The sequence below is a fragment of the Anas acuta genome, chromosome 1 (genome assembly GCF_963932015.1).
Source record: "Anas acuta chromosome 1, bAnaAcu1.1, whole genome shotgun sequence".
Lineage (NCBI taxonomy): Eukaryota > Metazoa > Chordata > Aves > Anseriformes > Anatidae > Anas > Anas acuta.
The window spans coordinates 160,723,662-160,742,757 of NC_088979.1; the positions used below are offsets into that span (position 1 = coordinate 160,723,662).

At 41.0% G+C, this 19,096-nt stretch overlaps 1 protein-coding gene and 1 long non-coding RNA gene across 5 annotated transcripts in view; one reads left to right on the forward strand and one right to left on the reverse strand.

The window, feature by feature from the left end:
- Positions 1-8,206, reverse strand: part of NUP205 (nucleoporin 205) — a 50,255-nt gene extending 42,049 nt beyond the window's left edge. The window contains exons 1-5 of the mRNA XM_068668875.1: positions 7,969-8,206; positions 3,512-3,654; positions 2,465-2,636; positions 1,461-1,605; positions 390-549 (exon numbers count right to left, since the gene is read on the reverse strand). Coding sequence (XP_068524976.1) covers positions 390-549; positions 1,461-1,605; positions 2,465-2,636; positions 3,512-3,654; positions 7,969-7,996 — 648 coding nt within the window. The 5' untranslated portion in view covers positions 7,997-8,206. The remainder of the gene's footprint in view (positions 1-389; positions 550-1,460; positions 1,606-2,464; positions 2,637-3,511; positions 3,655-7,968) is intronic.
- Positions 8,207-10,389: 2,183 nt separating this feature from the next.
- Positions 10,390-17,164, forward strand: LOC137849336 (uncharacterized). Of its 4 annotated transcripts, none has more exons than XR_011091861.1 (5): positions 10,390-10,639; positions 11,653-11,960; positions 14,153-14,237; positions 14,805-15,022; positions 16,331-17,164. It is a non-coding gene; the product is annotated as an uncharacterized lncRNA (long non-coding RNA). The 4 variants fall into 4 exon arrangements; XR_011091862.1 differs by having other exon boundaries at positions 11,850-11,960; XR_011091860.1 differs by lacking the exon at positions 10,390-10,639 and adding an exon at positions 10,679-10,872.
- The last annotated feature ends 1,932 nt before the right edge of the window (positions 17,165-19,096 follow it).

Below are 19,096 nucleotides of genomic sequence, written 5' to 3' on the forward strand. Positions count from 1 at the left end.
TGAATTTTAGTTTTCTATTTTTATTCCAATGGTGGTGGTAATGGTAATGCTGAAAGCAGATAATTTAAAACATTTTCTTTAGAATTAAACTGCAAAAACGTTTACTTCTTCACAGTCCTTAATTGCATTTCTTCACTAAAGATAATGTATGCCCTAATATCAGAGAGCAACAAAGAAACAGAAACGCAGGTAGTAATCTGGATTGAACAGTGGTATATTGTAAACCATAGTGTAGTTACCATCACGTTAAGCCAGTAACAGCTTCCAAAGGTAAAGAGAATCCAGATGGGGGGGAGGGATCAATCCATATCTCTTTGTGATCAAATGTACTTTAACCTGTGCAGTAATTTGGAAGAATCATATCTAGTCACATCTAGTCCCCTCTTTACCTCTTTGCGATGTTTCTCACTGCCCAATCCTCGCTCTCTCTGGAGTTTATCGAATTCATTGTTCAAATCAATTTGAGACACAAGTGTGAGGATCTTCTGAGTCAAACCGTGTTCCATTAGGTCATCTGTAAAGCGTGTTGTCATGGCCATTAGCTCTTGACTGTAATGGAGAGAATATAAATTTAACAATTAATCATGTTATTCCCAGTGATGGAGGAAGTCTAAAAGAATCATTCCCATCAAATTTATTTGCTAGCCAACATAAAACGTACAACTACATCAAACACACAAAGCAACTAAATGTGCATCAGTAATTAATAAGCAGTGATCTCTCAAAATGCTCTGCTGAACAGATACGAAGTCTCTAGGTAACCATAGCTTCAAGAACATGGAATATGAGAAGAGTACAGCATGAACAAGCCAGGTAAGATTACTATCAAGAGCCAAAAGTACTATACATAAGATGTGCAGATTTCACAAGCTCACAGCCTTTCTCACTAGTAAATGCAACTGTCCAATTACTGAAACAGTGGAACTAGTTCTAAAGCAATCCCTTTTTTCTAACAGAATTTGTATCTACACTGTAATGCATCTTTGAATCTTTCTCTAGTCAAGCAGTCACCATGCACTGGAACTAAACAGTGTGTTCATTTTTTTCTTTTTAGTCAAAAAAAAGAACATTATGCTCGCCAGTAGAGAGTGTGTCCATTTTAGGTAAAGGCAGGAGCACAATCCTCTGTTTTGCAGGATGTGGGCAGCCAGAACACAGCACACGCAGAAACTCAACTCTTTCCAATACTGAATCGGCATCACTAGTTAGAGAAATCCTGACTGGGTGGGTGTGTGAGGCAAAGCGCTGCCAAAAGCACAAGCAGCATGGGAGAACTGAAAATATCTGTATTTATGACCCATTAAACATACTTGTAAGACAAAAAATACTATGTTTAAACATGGAAGTGACAGCATCAGGTCATGAAAAAACAAATTTGCAAATATTTGCTTTCCCTCAACAGTCCTAAAAGCATTAAAAGCAGAGAGCAAGTTAATCTAACAGCTAATCCTAATACAGACCTGAGCTCCAACGTCCACGTCTTGCCTTGGCGTGACTGGATGAGGGCTCGTAGTGAATTGGCAATGCATCTTTTTCCATCCCAGTACAAGAGAACAGCCACAAGACCTCTTGTAAGGCCAGGAAAATGAGGTTGCTGGTGTTCTCCTGTTGAATGAAAATGTACAGAATATCCACAGCAATTTGAGCGTGCATACTTCGATGAAAAGTTTATTATTTTTGATACTATTAAAATTCAGTCAACTATTAAAAATTCCACACATTTACAAGTAGAGGTGCAAATCCATATGTATCCTAGTCCAAATGGTAGTTGCAACTGATATCTACCTGTCTTAATAATCAGTTCAAGCTGATTATCAGAATAATATATATTTTCTTCATCCAAATTTAAATTTTCTGTCTGAATTTACATCAAAAACACAAGTTTGAAATAGAAATTGAGGCTGGCTTCCTGATGCCTTTTGAAAGGTGACATGCTAGCAAGCTAGCTCTTTAAGGAATTCAGAAAAAGTTAATGATGAACAGTAACTAATAAGAATAACTACGAGACTATAGTTTAATAACATTGAAATCAATTTTCTACGTGCAAAAGCAGGTCTCTTCCCAGAAAACTTCTTTTACTAATAATTTTTTAGATTATGATCCAAATACAGCTACATAACAATGTATAACTAACACATAATTTGCAGAACTAATGCCTATTCCTAAACTATTTGAATTATTTTTAAACTATTTTGAAATTAAGTAATAGAGAAATAAATCATTTTTTAAAAAAATCAAATTATTCCCACTTTTGCAAAAGCTGCATAACATATGAACATTACAGTTCAGAACACTGTCTTTATACTAAGTGACAGCACCAGATTTCTTTTTAAGAACATTCTCTATGTTAGGTAACTCAGGCCTTGACTCAATCAGGCATTCATGTTAAGCGTACACTTAACACAAACAGTAAGGCCCTATTTAAGTTCTATTTCTCCAGCTCTTAAATATTTTCCCTTCTCACCAGCTAGAAGGAGCTCCACAGCTGCCAACTCTCCAATATCAAAGAGGTCACTGAGGATAAAGGCTTCTCTGATGAGTTGTTCTGGCAAAAGCCTGGTTCCCTGCTGACCCTGGATAGCCACCCCTTCCGTACTTGCTTTCTGAATTTTCTCATGCTGCTGAACATTCTTTGGCTGGAAGAGAAACAAGCAACGGAAGTTATTCAAAATGGCAACAAGAAATACTGAATAAAGCTTTACACGTTAATCCTTCCTCACAAATACAGTTCTGAGGGGTTACATTGTTGTCAAAAAAACAAAGGCAGCATTTTTTAACATAGAGATAGTAAAGGCATCCTAAAAATGCTTTGTGTTTGCACAGTAATAGCCTTGTTGTGGTAATATACCAAAAATAATATGATACAGTCAGTGCTGACATTTAGTTTACTGAGAATAATGGTAAAATACATAGACAAAGCTCTATACCCAACTTATTTTCTGACCTATCAGTCTTATAAAGCCATACGCTATTTCAAAAGTAACAACAGGAGACATTTTATAATTGTTACCTTGTGACCCATCAGCCAAGAACCAGTGAGTTTTTCCAAATCTCACATTCCTAACAATTCACAGTCTATATTTTGTAAGTTTATGTTTACTGATTCTGCGCGTTCATTTATCTAACTAGCTGAAGCATGAGCATGGACCAAAGCCAGAAATTGTTTTGTGCTTCCTTTTAGACATGTAAGAGGAGCACAGAAAAAACAATACTTAACTCAGGGATTGTCAAATACTTTTACTATTTCCTTCAAAACAGCATTCAAATAATCAGAGGGAAAAAAAAAAGTTATAGATACAATTATCCTCTACAAGACACAGAGCAGTATCTATTTTTCAAGCAACTTCCATTCTTACAACAGAAGATTGTTTTAACATACTTGCATTATGTACTGTAGAAATGTAGAATGAAAAGAATAGTCAAGGCCTAAAGAGTTTGCACTCCGACAACACAAAACAGATTAAATAATCAATTTTCAAACTCATTTTGCAACAGAGCATTAGTCCAGTACCGGATTTCTGAAGAGAGAAATGAAGTCAGATTTATGTTTCTTTAAAACCTGGTCGAGGCGATGAATAGCTTCAGGTTGCCTTTTCCAAATGGCATTCATTACAGTTTGCCATATGTCCTTATATGGACCCCACAAGCTGGCAGCTGAAAGAAGAAATTAAAAAAAAAAAAAGCGCATTTGAAATGGAAGAAAGAAAAAAAACCTTCATACAGTATTTTCTATAAAAAGACTTTTTTTAATTTTGTGTTTATCCCAGCTTTGCAGTCTAGATTGTTGTGCACATCAAGCAAAGTGTATTTTCCCTTTTGTAAGTTACCACCACCACCAAGAATTGCCTGATATAAAACCTAATTGCATTTAGGGAGTTTGAGAAACAGAAAACATGATGCAAACAGGTAAGTTCAGGGGCTGAAATTCATCTTATAGTCTTGTGTCCTTCTATACCTAAGAAATTCCATCCACTCCAATAAGGTCAAAGAATCACCAAGAACTGGACAGACCTTGAACCTGAATGCAACTCGGCAAGGCGGGCTTCCTGCTTTCCATTTTTGACAGAAAGACCAAAACTAAGAAATACCTAATATGAGGGACTACAAATGAACAACAGAGCTAACAGAATGTGAAGCATCACTGCACCACACTGTGCAGAATAAAATATGGATTAGGAACCAAAATCATAAATGTAAAGGCAATTCTACGTAAGTAACAAAAATTGTAAGCCCAACATAGGCGTTTTCCCATTTGTTCATCCTGCTCGTTCTAATTAAAATACAGAAATACAAGTGCTTTGGATTCATAAGACACTTGTTGCTAACACTCTTCGGAAGAGCTTCATAAAGACATGAATTTGCTTTACTAGAAATAGACCCGCACGAACACTTACCTCAGTACACTGAGAAGAGACAAAATTAGTGCTGGAAGTTAGCAAGCACTAATTTAAGTCAGTTCTTCGTAATTAAGCTGAGTCCAACCACTCTCTAGAATCTCTCCTCCTCAACACTGAAAGAAAGTTTCCTCTGCATACTCCAAAGTCAGTACTACAGCTAAACGATCTCCTCCTCACTAGAAGCAGCATCATTCACAACTCAAAGTCTGTAGCATGAAGACTGCACTACAAGTTTCCTCATTTGCATCACTTCTCACAAAAATAGCTTGCCGAAGTAGTCTTCAGAATTCCGGCAGCATCACTGCCTAAACCAAGAACCTTACAGACAGAAATTATTCCTACCACTTGGCATTAACGGCCCATTTAAAAAAAAAAAAAAAAAAAAAACACTTGAGATTTATAAGGCTCACATTAACAAGAAGTGCCAAAACGTTTCCCTTGTTACGTGTCATCTGTATTCCTGAAAGCTGCAGATTCTACACACTGCAAGTCATTGCTAAATGTGCCAAATTTGTTATCAATTGTGTTCAGTTTACCTGCTGGCTGCCACATCAACCGCTGCCTGATTACGGTTTCATCTGTTTCAGAGCATTTCCTAGCAGTGGGTTTTGCATGCTGTGTCCTGCAGGTTAGCCCACATGCAAAAATACCAGCATTTCACCTAACGCTGGCTTGACTTTTATTTTTTTCCCTTGGTGATGTGCAAGGTAACACTATGAACTAAAATCAAGTACAGGAGCAATATTTCACCTTCATGTAGCTTGTCCTGCCCTGTTCTAACCCTCGAGGTAACCCCAAGGGGCATCAAAGCAAAATATATCCATCCACACATCATCCTGACAAGGCTGTTCACATTAAGACACCACACCAAGCGGTGTGCTCTGAAGTGAAGATGCCCGTCTTTGCCATACAGTGAAGACAGCAACTCAAAGGCAAAGCAATGCAGAACACAGCACGGACGCCCGTAGCGCTGAGGCAGCACAGGCCATGCAGAAGCATAGCGCATGAGCAACCCAAGCACAGGAACGAGAGCAAGTCGCAAGTGAGACCACTTGTTTCAGTCAGTTTTACCCTTACCTGAACCATCTTGGAAGCAAAAACAAACTAAACACAATTGTGTCAGTTTTATTCTGTTGCAGAGGAAGAAACCATGTAAAGCAATGAAATAAGCCCTCCCACCCCAAACTCTGCACTCACAAAAGCTCCCATCCCGCATACTGTTGCTTCCTGTGCAGTTAGCAGTGCCAGTAGAGCTGTGTATCAGACAGCTTCCAAACGGGACAAATCCTCCACCCTTTTCAAACATCAGAGTGTTTTAATCTTATGACTTTACCCCTGCCCAGCCAAACTCATTCAAGATGGCTACTACTGGGCAAATAATTACACACTGCAGACTCTAGCTGTTTCTCCCATGTATCCTCACCAAGTTCAGAGAACTACTTCTATTCTAAATAGCCTTTTCCAGCCTTCACTCTTATGAAGTTGCAGAGTCCAATAAGCAGCAACAGCAATCCAATGCTTGCCAAAAGCTGCTCAACTCTTTCCCTTGCCCAGTTGTTTGCTCTTGTCCCTACAGTATAATTGCTTTGCACCAGCCCAAACACATGTGCTGTCAAGCACTAAAACAAATGAAGGATCCAGCCTAGCTGAAAACTAATCCAAGAGTTCATTTTCAGCAGGATCACATCTATAACGCAATTTGCTCTGTGACACCACAAACAACTATACTAGCAGAAAGACAGACTATTGCAGAGAAGGAATAAGTAACCAAGATGGAAAACCAGCTGGACTGTTTTGCTGCTGCTAGCAACCATGCTAACCTTACTTTGTTTCCATTCTCAGTTTTAGGACTGAGCATCCTACCAGGGAAAGCAAGGAAGGCTGGGCTAGGTTGCTTCTGTTGACAGCAGCAGTTTACGATTATGCCTGAACATTTTTGTCAAGCTAGAGACTTAATCATGCTATATCCGTCCCCACAATAAATAAAATAAAATAAAATAAAATAAAATAAAATAAAATAAAATAAAATAAAATCTAGGATAAAATCCATGTTCTATCCACATCCATTTTAATTTCTACCTCATCTTTCATGTACAAGGTTCCCCTTCTTGACCTATTGTAATTATAAGGCTATAGAATTTATTGGGATTTACTGTACACATTACATGGCAAGAAGGTCTAGTCCCCACTTGAATGGCTCCAATTTTCACTTTAACAAAGCCACTTCTCAGATTCTGTGAATCACAGGAATAATCACCCTTCTTCATCTTCCAATGAGGATCTCTGCTTTTGTATTGTTGTTGTTTTTTTTTTTCCTTTTTTTTTTTGGGGGGGGGGGGGGGGCTTTATTTAGATCAAATCATTTAGGGATTCACTTAGATCAAAACACATTCTCAGTAGGTTTACTCCTTCCTTGACACGTGATTTGAGCTTTTGAAATCTGATGGCTTTATTAACTATGCCACTATGTCAGACTCCGCCTTTTGGCCATGCCCACATTCCAGTCACAACTGCTTTTCACAGGGTCTTGTTCTCCCGCTATTAACCTAAGGGAAATTCAATGCTAGCAAATGCAAAATCCTGCACCACAGACAGAAAAACTCCATGCAACAGGACAAGGTGGGGACCAAGTGGCCAGAAAGCAGCTATATAGAAAGCACCAGAGTGTCCTGGCAGATAAGAAGCTGAACGCTAAGCTGAGCAGCACGCCCTTGCTAAAATCGTGGTCCCTGCACATTGAGCTGTGTGAACAGAACTGCAGCCAGCAGCTGTAGGGCAGTGATTTGTCAGTGTCAGGCATCTCTGAAAGCGCATCGCTCCCTTGAGCGCTGGGCTCCTCTGAGCAAGACAGATGCTGGAATAGGGGGGGCAGAGAACACGATGAATCAGGATGGGGGCACTAAAAATAACTGAAGTTGCCATGTCTCAAGAAGTGAGTGACTAAAGAGGAACTGGAGGTTTGCTGTCTTCAACTACTTAGTGGCACTGGACGCAGAAAATGGAGACAGCGATATCCCACGGGACGATAAGCAGCAACTAACACAAGTTGCAATGCAGAAACTCTCCATCAGGGAAATAAAAACAAAAAGCTACCCTGAGGATCGTCAAACATTAGAACTGAGGCCCAGAGGAGCCTCTGCAGGTGTCTCCATCCTCACAAATATTCCAGCAACTTCGGGTAAAGCCCTGAGCTGGGTCTGCTCTAAGGAGGTGCGTGCATTGCTTAGGTTTGGGGCGGTTTTTTTGTTTGGTTGGTTGGTTGGTTTTGGGTGGTGGTGTTTGCGTTTTGTTTTATTTGGGGGGTGTTCCCGTGTAGTTACACCAGGTAAGCGCTGCCTCAGCAGCCCGCACCCGCTCCGTGTGCCTGCCGCCCCCCTCCCCGCGGGACGAGCTCCCTCCTTTCGCTTTGCGTTTCGCTGCGGACGGGCTCAAACCGTGCGACCCCGGAGCTAACCCAGACCCCCAAGCCCCTAGAGCCGCCCCCAAAGCCCCCCGGGCCGTGCAGCCCGCTCCGCGCCCGCCTCCCCTCAGCGCTGCCCGCCCGGGCCGCGCCCGCCGCGGCTCCGCTTACCCGAATTTACCGCCAGCGGCGCCGCCATCTTAGCGAGAGGGAGGGGCAGCGGCGCCGCCGCCTGCAGAAGGCCCCGCCGCGCCGCGGGCTGCCCGCCACCGCGCCTCCTCAGCACGGCTCCGAGCCCCCCGGCTCGGTACCCGGCCCGGCCCGCTCGGGGCGAGACCCGCAGCCGCTCCCCTGCCTCGCTGCGGTGCCGCCCGGCGAGGCCGGGAGGGGACGAGCGGCAGCTCCCGGGCGGGCTGCGGGGCCTGAGCCGCGGCCTGACGGGAGCTGTAGGCGCGGATGGGCCGGGACAGGGCGGCACCGGGAGCCTCACGGGGCGCCGGGCTCCCGCCGGCACCACATAACTTAAATAAACGGCGCTTTTACTTCACTCACATACGTGCACAGCCCTTCTTGTCGTGTAACGGGCGATCCTTCAGCCCTACTTCGTAAGCCACGCTCAGTAAATAAAGAAAACCACCTGAAGTTAGGTGTAAACTTACTGGAGTGTTTTATTTTCTCTCCAAAAAAAAGTGACTTGCGACAGATCGTTATTTAAAATACATGTGATTAAAACAGTAATATCCACTTAAAAACAGTAAACACAGCTTTTTTGATCAATTTTGTGAGCGTGGAGCTTTTTAAAGGGATATGTTTCTTGGTCTTCAATGGTAAACTAATGTTTACAGTTTGTAAGGAGGGAAGAAACAGCCCTGATAGAGGTTATTATGAAGAAACCTGCCTTTTAAATGCAAAATGCAAGAGGAAAAAGTACCAGGAACGAAGAAAAGAAAGGGAAAGGACATCTGTACACGTGTCTGGAGCTAAAGAATACGTATCAGCACCTTAGAAGTGTCCCGTATCTGAAGCCAGTGTACTACCCTCTGTCCCCGTGGTAATGGTCTCATACAGGAATTCCCTACAGTCTTACCTTTAAGGTAAAAGATCCCTCCAGAGATATGTATTCAATAGTTTCTCCTCTTGAGCTTTATTAAAACAATATTTCACCTGTTCTGAAACAGTGTCCAGCAAAGTAGGCCCATGGGAAACTAGCAGAATAAATATCTTTTTTCTCTAGTTCTTCAATATAGTTGGATGGCAGAGGGGGCAACAGAGAGAGAGCAGTGGTCCTGGGGCGAGAGTGACTTGGCAAGATGGCTATGGGAAAAAGACACCCAAGCTGGAGAAGGTTTCTGGAGAAAGAAAATAAATTTTAAAAGGGGCTGGGGGAGTGTCCCACCCAGAACAGCTTCTCACAGTGTTCAAAGGATTAATCTGTTCCCCTTAACTTATCCTAATTTGTTCATTTAGTCAGAGGGCTTATATTTCTTCAAGATATACCTTTTTGTGGTCTTAGCCATGAGCTTGAACAGATCTATCTATAATAAAAATAAGATGATAGATAATGAATAACTTAGTTCGTTGTGGGAAGAAAACACTGTCAGGTAAGAGGCAAAAGCGGAAAATAAGCAAAACTGTTCCACAAGCAGAACTAATACAGCCTGGGCACAGCATCTCCTACCTTCTCCTGCACACCTGTAGCTGTAAAGCCACATCTCTGCTCCTACACTGCCCACATACCACCCAAAGACATACGATTGATGGGTTAAGAGAGGGAATAAAGCAGGTTCAGAGACACCTGTCCTGATCAGCTGGCCACAGCAAACTTAAAGGATAGCTTGAGGTTTTACTTCAGTCTTTACAACCACAGCGGTTTGTCCTCATTTTTATTTTTCTTTTCATTTTCCCTGACTTTCACAAAACTTCTGAGGACATAAACTTTTGAGTCCTTTTACCCCTTGATCATATTAGGCTGGACTTGGCTCAGGAATTGCAACAGGTTCAAAAGCTACTCAAAATATTTGGCAGCCAGAGTGTGATTTCCTAAGCCTCATTTCCTTAAGAAACAAGGCCAAAGAAAAAAAAAAAAAAAAGATAAATAAACGAATCAAATTTTTAAAAAAGCCTTTCCCAGACATTAAGAGCTGTCATATTGCTTTTGGCATTCAGATGCAGCCAGATTGCACACATTTATTTTATTTTTTTTTTTATCTCAGAGGAAAAAAATCCTGTCTAACCACTGCAGATTGAAGATGTTAAATTTCCAGATAATTCTTTTGGGTCCTTTGCCAATGGGCCACCAGTCACATAGCAATGTGAAGAAAAAAACTCCATGAAAAGAGCAGATGGTATGGGGTAGGTCATTGAGCAGTTGAACTTCAGAAGAAAAATGCCACGCTTAGCTTCAGCTGCATAGCATTTATTTTACTCTTTCTCTGTTAGCAATGTGATTTTTTTTAATGCAAAACAGTTGTGACAGTAGAACTCCTAGTATGGATGAAGGAAGAGTTGTAGCTAGATACACCATACCATGCATTCTAAACGTATTTATGTCGGCATAGCTGCATTCATCTGTGCTTTGATGAGCAGGCAAGTCCATGGCTAGTAATTCTTTGCTTATTCTTGCTTTATTGGCTGTCCTTTAATTGAGGATCTTACTGTTTACCCGGGATTGCTGGCTGGTTTGTTAAGCTATTTTTGCCAAGTCACTATAGGAAAAGAATACCTCATTCCTCTTCCTAACAATAGCTCTTAGGAAGTTCTCCTCCAAGACAGCTGGGTTCAGTGAGGGACACATGCTTCTTTCATCCTTAATTAGAGGATGGAAATCTGGGAAGTATCAAAGGTAGGCTGGCACTGAATGCCTGAGATGGATATTAATTCCTCTGGATTCCAGGGAAAGGAGGTCCCCAGATTGCCTGCGGGATAGTGAATTCTGCTTATGCCACGTGAGAGCTCATATAAAGCATGCTATTTTTTGTAGGTAGCAATAACTGCTAGTAAGAACTAAAATTAGCTGCACCATGGATGCCTGGTCTTTGGCTGGAAATTCTAGATGCTTTGTGCTGTAATACAGAGGTAGTATTATTATTTTTAATAATAATATTAAATCTAGTCATTGCTTTTCATAGTCAAATCACATACCAGGATACAAAGATAACAATAATGATAATACAATTTATTTAGTTTGCATTTTATTATGATTAGGAAGAACAATTGCTAGTAATAAAAGTTTTTTCTAATGCCCAGGAGGCCATCCATAATCTCATACCTTTAATCTTGAGTGCAATCATGGGGATCACAACCTGGGTGATTAACTGAAATGAAAATCCAAAGTATTTTCTGCCTGGTAGCTGAAGAAGATGCCCTGTAGACGTACATCTACATAAATATAGATGAGCATTTACATTTTGAAAGATTTTTTTTTTTTTACCCAGAAAGTTGGAAGTATTTCTGGCTACTGACTAGACCATAAAACTTACTTCCTTGAGCTCTTATTTTGACTGACACCAACACTGTGCATCTCAGCTTACTCATCTGTAAAAATGGGTGTAACATTTCACAGTAGCCTGGAATGCTGATCAACTGGATCTTTACCCTGGCCCTATCTGAACACAAAAAGAATGTGGTTTTGGGTTCCGTTAAGTTGGCGGAGTAAAATCCCTGAATTGTCTTACCATGCAGGCTAATTTTCCAGAAAACTTCTTAGCACTCTAATCTTGTCTTTGTTATGAAAAGGTGTGTTTTATACATCAAGATTATCAACCCAGCCTCAAATCTTAGAAGAAAAATGTAAGACCTTTCCCTGCAGTTATTCTCAAAAAAATAACTTTGTAATTTCTCTGTCTTTCATCCTAGATATTTCTACTGTCACCATGGTTTCTAAGCTCATCAGAGAAACTGTGTGAGGTTGTTGCTAGCTTGGAGAAGTGGTTTATCTAGTCCAAGGCAACAAAAAGCTAAATGTTGGCAAAGTTGTACGAATACCTTCTTCAGGATATGGGAATGGAGGGAAGGGAGCTGAACAATGATCAATGTTGTCCTCCCTATGTTAGGACAACTATTGACAATCAACATCAAGTCACAAATGAACGCCTTGATAAGAGGAATCAGTCATTTCCCTGCTTGACAACTGGGTGTTTGTGATCCCTGTCTGAGCTGCAGAGGTAAATTGAAAATACCATTCTTGTCTGTGTGATGTCTCTTGAACTATTTTGGCAACTTTTTTGCTAATTCCTGCTTTGGGGCCCTGAGCACTCTGTCTTTTTATTCGTTGTTCTCTCTCCCAGAATTAAAATAGCTTTCATCTTCCTTTTTGTAATAATTTCTTCATCTAGCATCTAAAGGGAATGCAGCAGTTATTAACGGAGGATATAATCTGATTGTTTTAATGGTGTAACTGCTAGTAATCGACAACAAGAGGTAAGGAAACATACAACAGGGAAAATGACAGAAAAGCAAAGTACAAGCCAAATGGAGATATTTGATGTAGTCCATAGACAAGTTGGCACATCAACTGCCTCATTGATATTCATTCTGTTCAGGGATTTCCGTATCAGATTTACAGATGGTTGATGTTTTTGCTAGTTGCCAGTCCCACAGTTTCAGACTTTGCTCTGAAATTCACAGTGAGCTCTTTCCAAAGAATCTTGTATATACCTTGTAGGCTGAATTGTACGCTTAACTTTTGGATTCTCATCAGAGAATGGCTGTGCTGGATTAGGTGTAAAGCCACAGAAGTGTAATGAGGTCACTTTGGCAACACTGAAGGTGTGTAAGGTTGCACAAAAATGCCTGTGCTAAGAATGTAAAGCACAGAGGTTCTTTAAGTAGTGGTGATACAGGAGATGGGAGAGAAAGCATCCTGACAGTCATAACCTGAGCCAAATTGGAAAAATCGGGACTTTATACTTATAAACTGAATGAATTTGATGGGAACCAACGTGGCTTGGGAAAAATGGCATCTGGCAATGCCTTCTTTACTGCAACATAAATTTGCTTCACAAATTATACTGCCACTCTGTTAATCATTTTCCCATTGTCGTCCATTTTGGCATTCTCTGAGTACAAGCGGATAAGTTTCTCCACACTGAAGATGTGTGCATAATCTGTCTTGCACAGTTCTGACAGTCAGTTACTGAAGTACTTTCCCTGTCTTGATGCTCTGAGATAGCCTATTTGAAAGAGAAACCTGCATGAATAGGTAGCATAAGAAAGGATTTGCTTTCTGCTCCAGTCCATTTTTGTTTTGTTGAAATTTTCTAAGGATTGTGAAGAATTATCCTCAGCAGTAAGAATCTGCAGGACATGGACAGAGCAAATCCAATTTCTGAAAGGGACAACTGTATTAATTGTCTCTGGTGCCAAATTATTTCACAAGAAGGCACAAATCTCTTAAGGTCTCCTCCTGCTTTATTTGGTTATGACTGTGCTGCAGAAGGATAATGAGAAGCAATAGGAGCCATTCACATTTAATAGAGCAATTGTTGAGACCACATGTTCAATAACTCCTACCAAGGTGACACCTTAGATGTTGAAGCACTGAACTGTATTACGTGCTTGAGTGATCAAGGCTGGCGATTATGGCTATGCTCATTCGGTTGCTTGAGTGTTTAATGGTAGAATAGTGGAAAACCTTTATCTTATCTGCAGGTTTCCAAGCTGCATGGCACATACCACTGTCATACCTTCCTTCTAGATGGCATCAGATAGCCAAAATGAATTTCCCTAATCATTCAAGAACATTCCTACTTAAGTCAGACAAAGCTAATCCTCTGTCTTTGAAATGTAGTGCTGAAAAACACCTGGTCAGCTAATATGAACTCTGAAACAAAATGAGACCTAACCAATGGAAAAGATAAATTTCTCAGAGTTAATCGTGTGTGTCTGCAGGTGTCCAACATGCTGGAACAGTAATCTGTTAGGTCTTCCTGCAAGTCAAAACTACTACTGTTGTAAATTAACTTTTGTGGAATTATTATGGATAATGAAGCATACTTTGGAGAATAGTTCACTCCAAAGTTAATAACCTAGTGAAAGCTGCATACAAGAAACACCGATTTCAGGAACAGAAATTCAAAGGTCAAGAACTTGCAGGAAAAAAAAAAAAAGTGACCCACATTCATCATTATGGTTGGTATCTGCATCAAGGGTCATACCAGTTCTCAGACAGCAGTAATTATGGTTATGATCTCAAGATAGCTTTACATCTTGTGCTATCTCTTTACAAATGGCAATCAATATTTGCTTGGAAATAATACTCAGAATGTGTCACTTGGCTGCCTTCCTAGGCATCTTTCTATTAACTAAATTATTTTTTTTATAATGTATAATACTTTCACTCCTATTTAATTTACAGTCTGTCTGAGGAGACAAGAAGTTGCGGTCAAGTCCAGCCCAGGAGGTACTGGCTCGTTGTAAGACACCAAGGAGAAGGTTTGCTTGTAGGTGTATTTGGAATACAACTACACAAGAGCACTAAGCTATGAGAAATGCCCTAAAAATGAGGTGGCCTTATTTTTAATGAAGATTTGATTGTACATTTTGGGTGACTTAGTTTGACATTGCTTTTATCCTGGCAGATGGTAAATGTGTTTCAAAGTGATTTTCCCGAACTTCTGAGAAATCTGAGTGTCAATTTTGTGGTCAAGCCAGCATTATAAGAAGGCTTAATGCCTCCCTTTCACTGGAGCAGTTCAGATCATTTTTCAGGTTGTGAGAGGCTTGCTACGTCCCCCCTTCCTCAGCTTAACACATCTCCCCTACCTCCCATAAAGGTTGGAGGTGACTTTGGCATTGTACGCTCTCAAGCTTTTTGTTAGTGCCACTTCATTTTGCAAGGTATAAATGAACTTTCACTGGATATGGAACTGGAGCCTGCCAGAGGGTCTTAGAGATAATTCCACCATTCAGATGAGTAATCTCATCTTTCAATCATCATCATTTTTCAAGATCATTCAATCTGATCTTTACCACCATGTAAAGCGTCTTTCTCCTGTGGTCTGTTTCAGTCTTCAAGTCTCTTGGAAAAAAGCATCAGCCTCAACCAAAAGAACTGAGAGAAGCACAGTCTGGAGTTCTCTACTGCCTTAGAGCTCAAGTAATGTAAGACTCAAATACCAATTTTCTTTCTGCCTAAATCATGAAGAAATGTAACCTAAGTTTCTGCTACTTTGGAGAGTTCTTGAAAGCCTGATCCATGTGTGAAAGAGGACACCACTTCCACCAGGTCTGTGAACTTGACCAGCTATAACCTTTTCTTCCTTATGGGTGTTTTCAAACCAAGCCAATCTATATTGCAAGGTTACTTTTTTTTTTTTTTTTCCTTTTTCTCCCTGTTCTCAGCAAGAACAAAAATGTGTTTTTATTTGTATTGATCAGAACCACTCTTTTAATACTTTCTGGTTTGTTTGTCTACTCAGATAATTCCATGAGTCATATAGCCCCAGTGCTCTCAATAGACAGATTGATCTCACCTAATAAGTACCTGTCTTGTCTCTCCATTCATGGCCCCATAAAAAGGATCCAACAATACTGTGCAAAAACAGACTTTAAGAGAATTAGAGGATAGTATTAATTGTTGATATTCAGAATTAAGAGGGAGTAAGGAGGCAGTTAGGGGGTTCTGCCACCACACACAGCTAGTGTCACCCAGTGCGACATATATCATGGCATGATGCCCACATCCTTCCCAACCAAATCACGGCTGGAGTCAGCTGTGACAGATGAAGATGGTCCTCAGCAGGAGGACTGCCTGCCAGAGCCAGTCAGCATGAGGACTGCAGTGGTAGGACAGCAGGAATCACCTTTCGGGTGACCTTCTGTCACATGTGGTGACATGAACAAAAACCCAAGCCCAGCACGCAGTGGGCACACCTTACAGGTAATTGTGCTGTCAGTCTACTCTTCTGTATTCACAAGCCTTCTGCAGACTGAGCTGCCATGGCTCACATTTAGAGCTTTTATTTAAAACAACTGCTTGGATTTCACATGTGTGGAAGCTTCAAAGAGGGTTTAAAGCAACCAGCCTTTTGAACTTGTGTGTGTTGAATTTCTTGGAGACTTCTCTCGTGAACCGGTTGCTTCATGACATTGAGAGCTACTGAACTGTAAAGGCCTATAAAAGAGACAGACAAGTAATGAAAACCTAAGGTGGCTGTGTTTATCCTCTTAATTCCTCAGTTATCTGAGATGAAAGGTACCAATTAAAGGTGGATGCTGTGTCATAGCTAGGTTTTCTTAAGGAATCACACTACTCAGAGTATTAGCCAAGCACCTTCTATAGTTTGGATCATTCAGTCACATCTACAATTAGAAAGCAGCGCCCAATAAAATTCAATTAGGCCATCATATTTGCTTTTGTTCTGGAGTACAATAGAACCATTGTTATTCTTTCAGCAGTCTTACTTTAGATTTTGAGTCCTGCATTCTGTCTGCTCTTTGACTTCTCCTGATAATAATTGTACCTCAATAAACAGATACTGTACCTATTTAACTATTTTTAAATAAAATCCAAATTGGCATTTTTGCCTACTAGATCAAGACAAACTTGGATAAGAAGCTTGGATGTTAACTAGATCCTGAAGATGAAATGATAACACCCACATCTTTAAAATCTCAGCTCAGACTACTCACTGTTTGCCTGTCCTGAGGTGAGACAATATGACTTCATTCTGGTGAGAAGAGGTCTGAGAGATCTCCCTCTGATTTCTGTGCCTTTGAAGTTGGACAGAAATGAGTCAAGGTATACACTGCTCAGAAGAATGAGGAAAGGTATATATTATGCAGCAGGAAGAAAGTCCAGTGTCTAGATTCCTATCTGCAAAGAGGATTGAAGAAGAAGGCAACCAGCAGCTCGCTTCCCTCATGCCCCTAATTTTGGCAAAGTCTCCTCACCAAAGTGGGAAGTAGCAGGCTGCCTACCTGATCTTGATGCTTTTACTCCACTGCTTCTGTGCAGGAGAGTGAAGAAAGTGACTGCCTGCAGACCAGCTGAATGAAAGGGTTGCCTCTGAAGGGCGACAAGGCTGCCCACGTGCAGCTAGCCTTTGGCAGAGCCTCCTGTTACGCAGCACCCTGTGCATCTTGCTCTGCAGTGAATTCCCTGCTTTCTTCTCTCAGCAGTCTTCTTGTTACCTACTGTTCTGATTAGTCATAGCTTCACCCTGAAGTCTTTTTATAATTCATTCCAACATAATACGCCTAGGAGATTAAACATGGCAGAGTCTCGATGTGTTTGGTAGAATCTGGTGGGTGCCCACATCCTTCTTGTATCGTCATCCTGTACCAATGTTTTCCACAGTGTGGGCCTGAGACTTGGTGTGGAAATCCTGTGTGGGAAACTTGTAGAATGAAACAATCTTCCATGGAATGATGAGTTGTCATTGTTCTTTACAGAAATTGCAAATGTTCACCTGTTTTGGAAATCGGGCTACTTTTCTGGGATCCTGCGCATCCTATAAGCATCTGAAAAATTTGAAAGTTGTGGCATTTAGATGTTATATTCTTTTACTGCCAAGTTAGGAGAGAGAGCTTTAGAAATAGACTAGAGCAAAGAACTCAGCATATCCTTCCTTCTCCACATGTCAATCCAACAACTGTGCAGTACCTTCTAAGGCCCAGCCTGCAGTGAGTTTTTATAAAACAAACACCACCTCAGGTAAGAGTGACACAATACATAAGCAGTGGAAGTGCTGATGGCACATCTGTGCAGAAGCTTTCCATGCAATGCTTTGGTTTCCCAGAAATGATACAAGGAGAGTAAGGAGAAGAAAAGAAAACCTTAAGTAAAAATCAGCACATGATTTGCATGGTTTAGCAAAACGTGGCTCCTGTCACAGGCTGGCTGACTGCAGCTTAAAATAACTTATTTAAGAATCAGAGGCAATTTGTCATTCCTTTAAAAAAAACAACTGCTAGATTATTAGGAATAAAACAAACTGGGTCTAGCCAGGGCTTCAATTCCACCTCTGACCTGTTAAGAGGAGATTTTACTATTCACGCGGTAATGTGACAATTATTTAAATGTTGCAGGAGAAAATACAGTAAACTTTGGCAATTCATAGGAAAGATGCAAACCTATATATTAAAGTAGATAAATACCTGCCATCCTTCTGGTGTCTCCATTAAGCTGAACAGTACGGTCAGGATACCAGCCTGGTGTCTGTCCCCCCCGGCAATGATCCCTGCCTTCGGTGTCCCTCAGTCTTGCCCTGTAATGCCATAGGAAGGAAGATGCTGGAGAGAAGAAGGAGCAGAAGGGGAAAGAGCAGAGCAGCACCAGGCACACAGCACAGCCTTCGCTCTGTCAGCATGTCAAGAACAGGCCATTAAGAAGAGGAAATGTCCTCTATCAGAACATAAAGGCCCAATTTCTCTGTACAACAAGCACATCCATGTCATATGGAGTCTCAGATGCAGCTCTGCCTATATGCAAGACTGATCTTATTATTCTGGGATCTCTCATTCGTCATCATTACAGTCGGGTTCCTGCAGCTTCTTAAGGAACATACTCATATTTCTGATTAACAAATGCTTCACCTTTCTGATTTAATCTATTATTTTGGCTATCTAGCCTGTCTAATCTCAGGCTTGTCTCTTTATCAGCATTATTTATACAGCACAAAATTAGCTGCAGTGGCTCACATTCCTCTGGCAAAAGGAAGTAGATCTGCCTGGAAAACTGCAAGGTTGCAGCTGGAGCTTGGCTGGTGCAATATATTTACAAGCATCAAAGTTCACCCCTGCCCCTTAGTGCAACGTCACACTTTCTTGACCGGTGAGCTCCGGCCACGCCTGGCCTGTGCAGAACGTGAACTCTCACACCACTAAAGCCTGTAGACATTTTTTTCACTAACATTTTCTGTTTGTACAGTGCCCGTGGAATCAATACGCAGTATAAAGTGTTGCATTTTCCCAAGTCATGCACTTTTCATTTGGTCTCAGCAAATCCCATATGGCTGAGGCATTTTTGTAAGAATGCAAGCAATTCGGAGCTCTGTGGAAAATGCTGAGTGCTGCTGGATGCAGGCAGAGGGCAGAAGAGGAAAAATGCATTCCTTTGAACGCACTAATATAGAAGGCAATTAAGGAATACAACAATAATGAGCAATAATTTTCTCTCGTAATGTATGTTGCGCTTTAAAGAGCAGGTGAGGACTCACTGAAAACAATAACAAGTAACATAATGAAGTCCTGTCTACACAGGGATGTTACTTCAGATGTTTTCGATGAGCTGTCTCGAGTGCATTCACAGAGATTGTTTTAAAGTGACTGGGCTTTCATATTGCATGAATGAACCCCA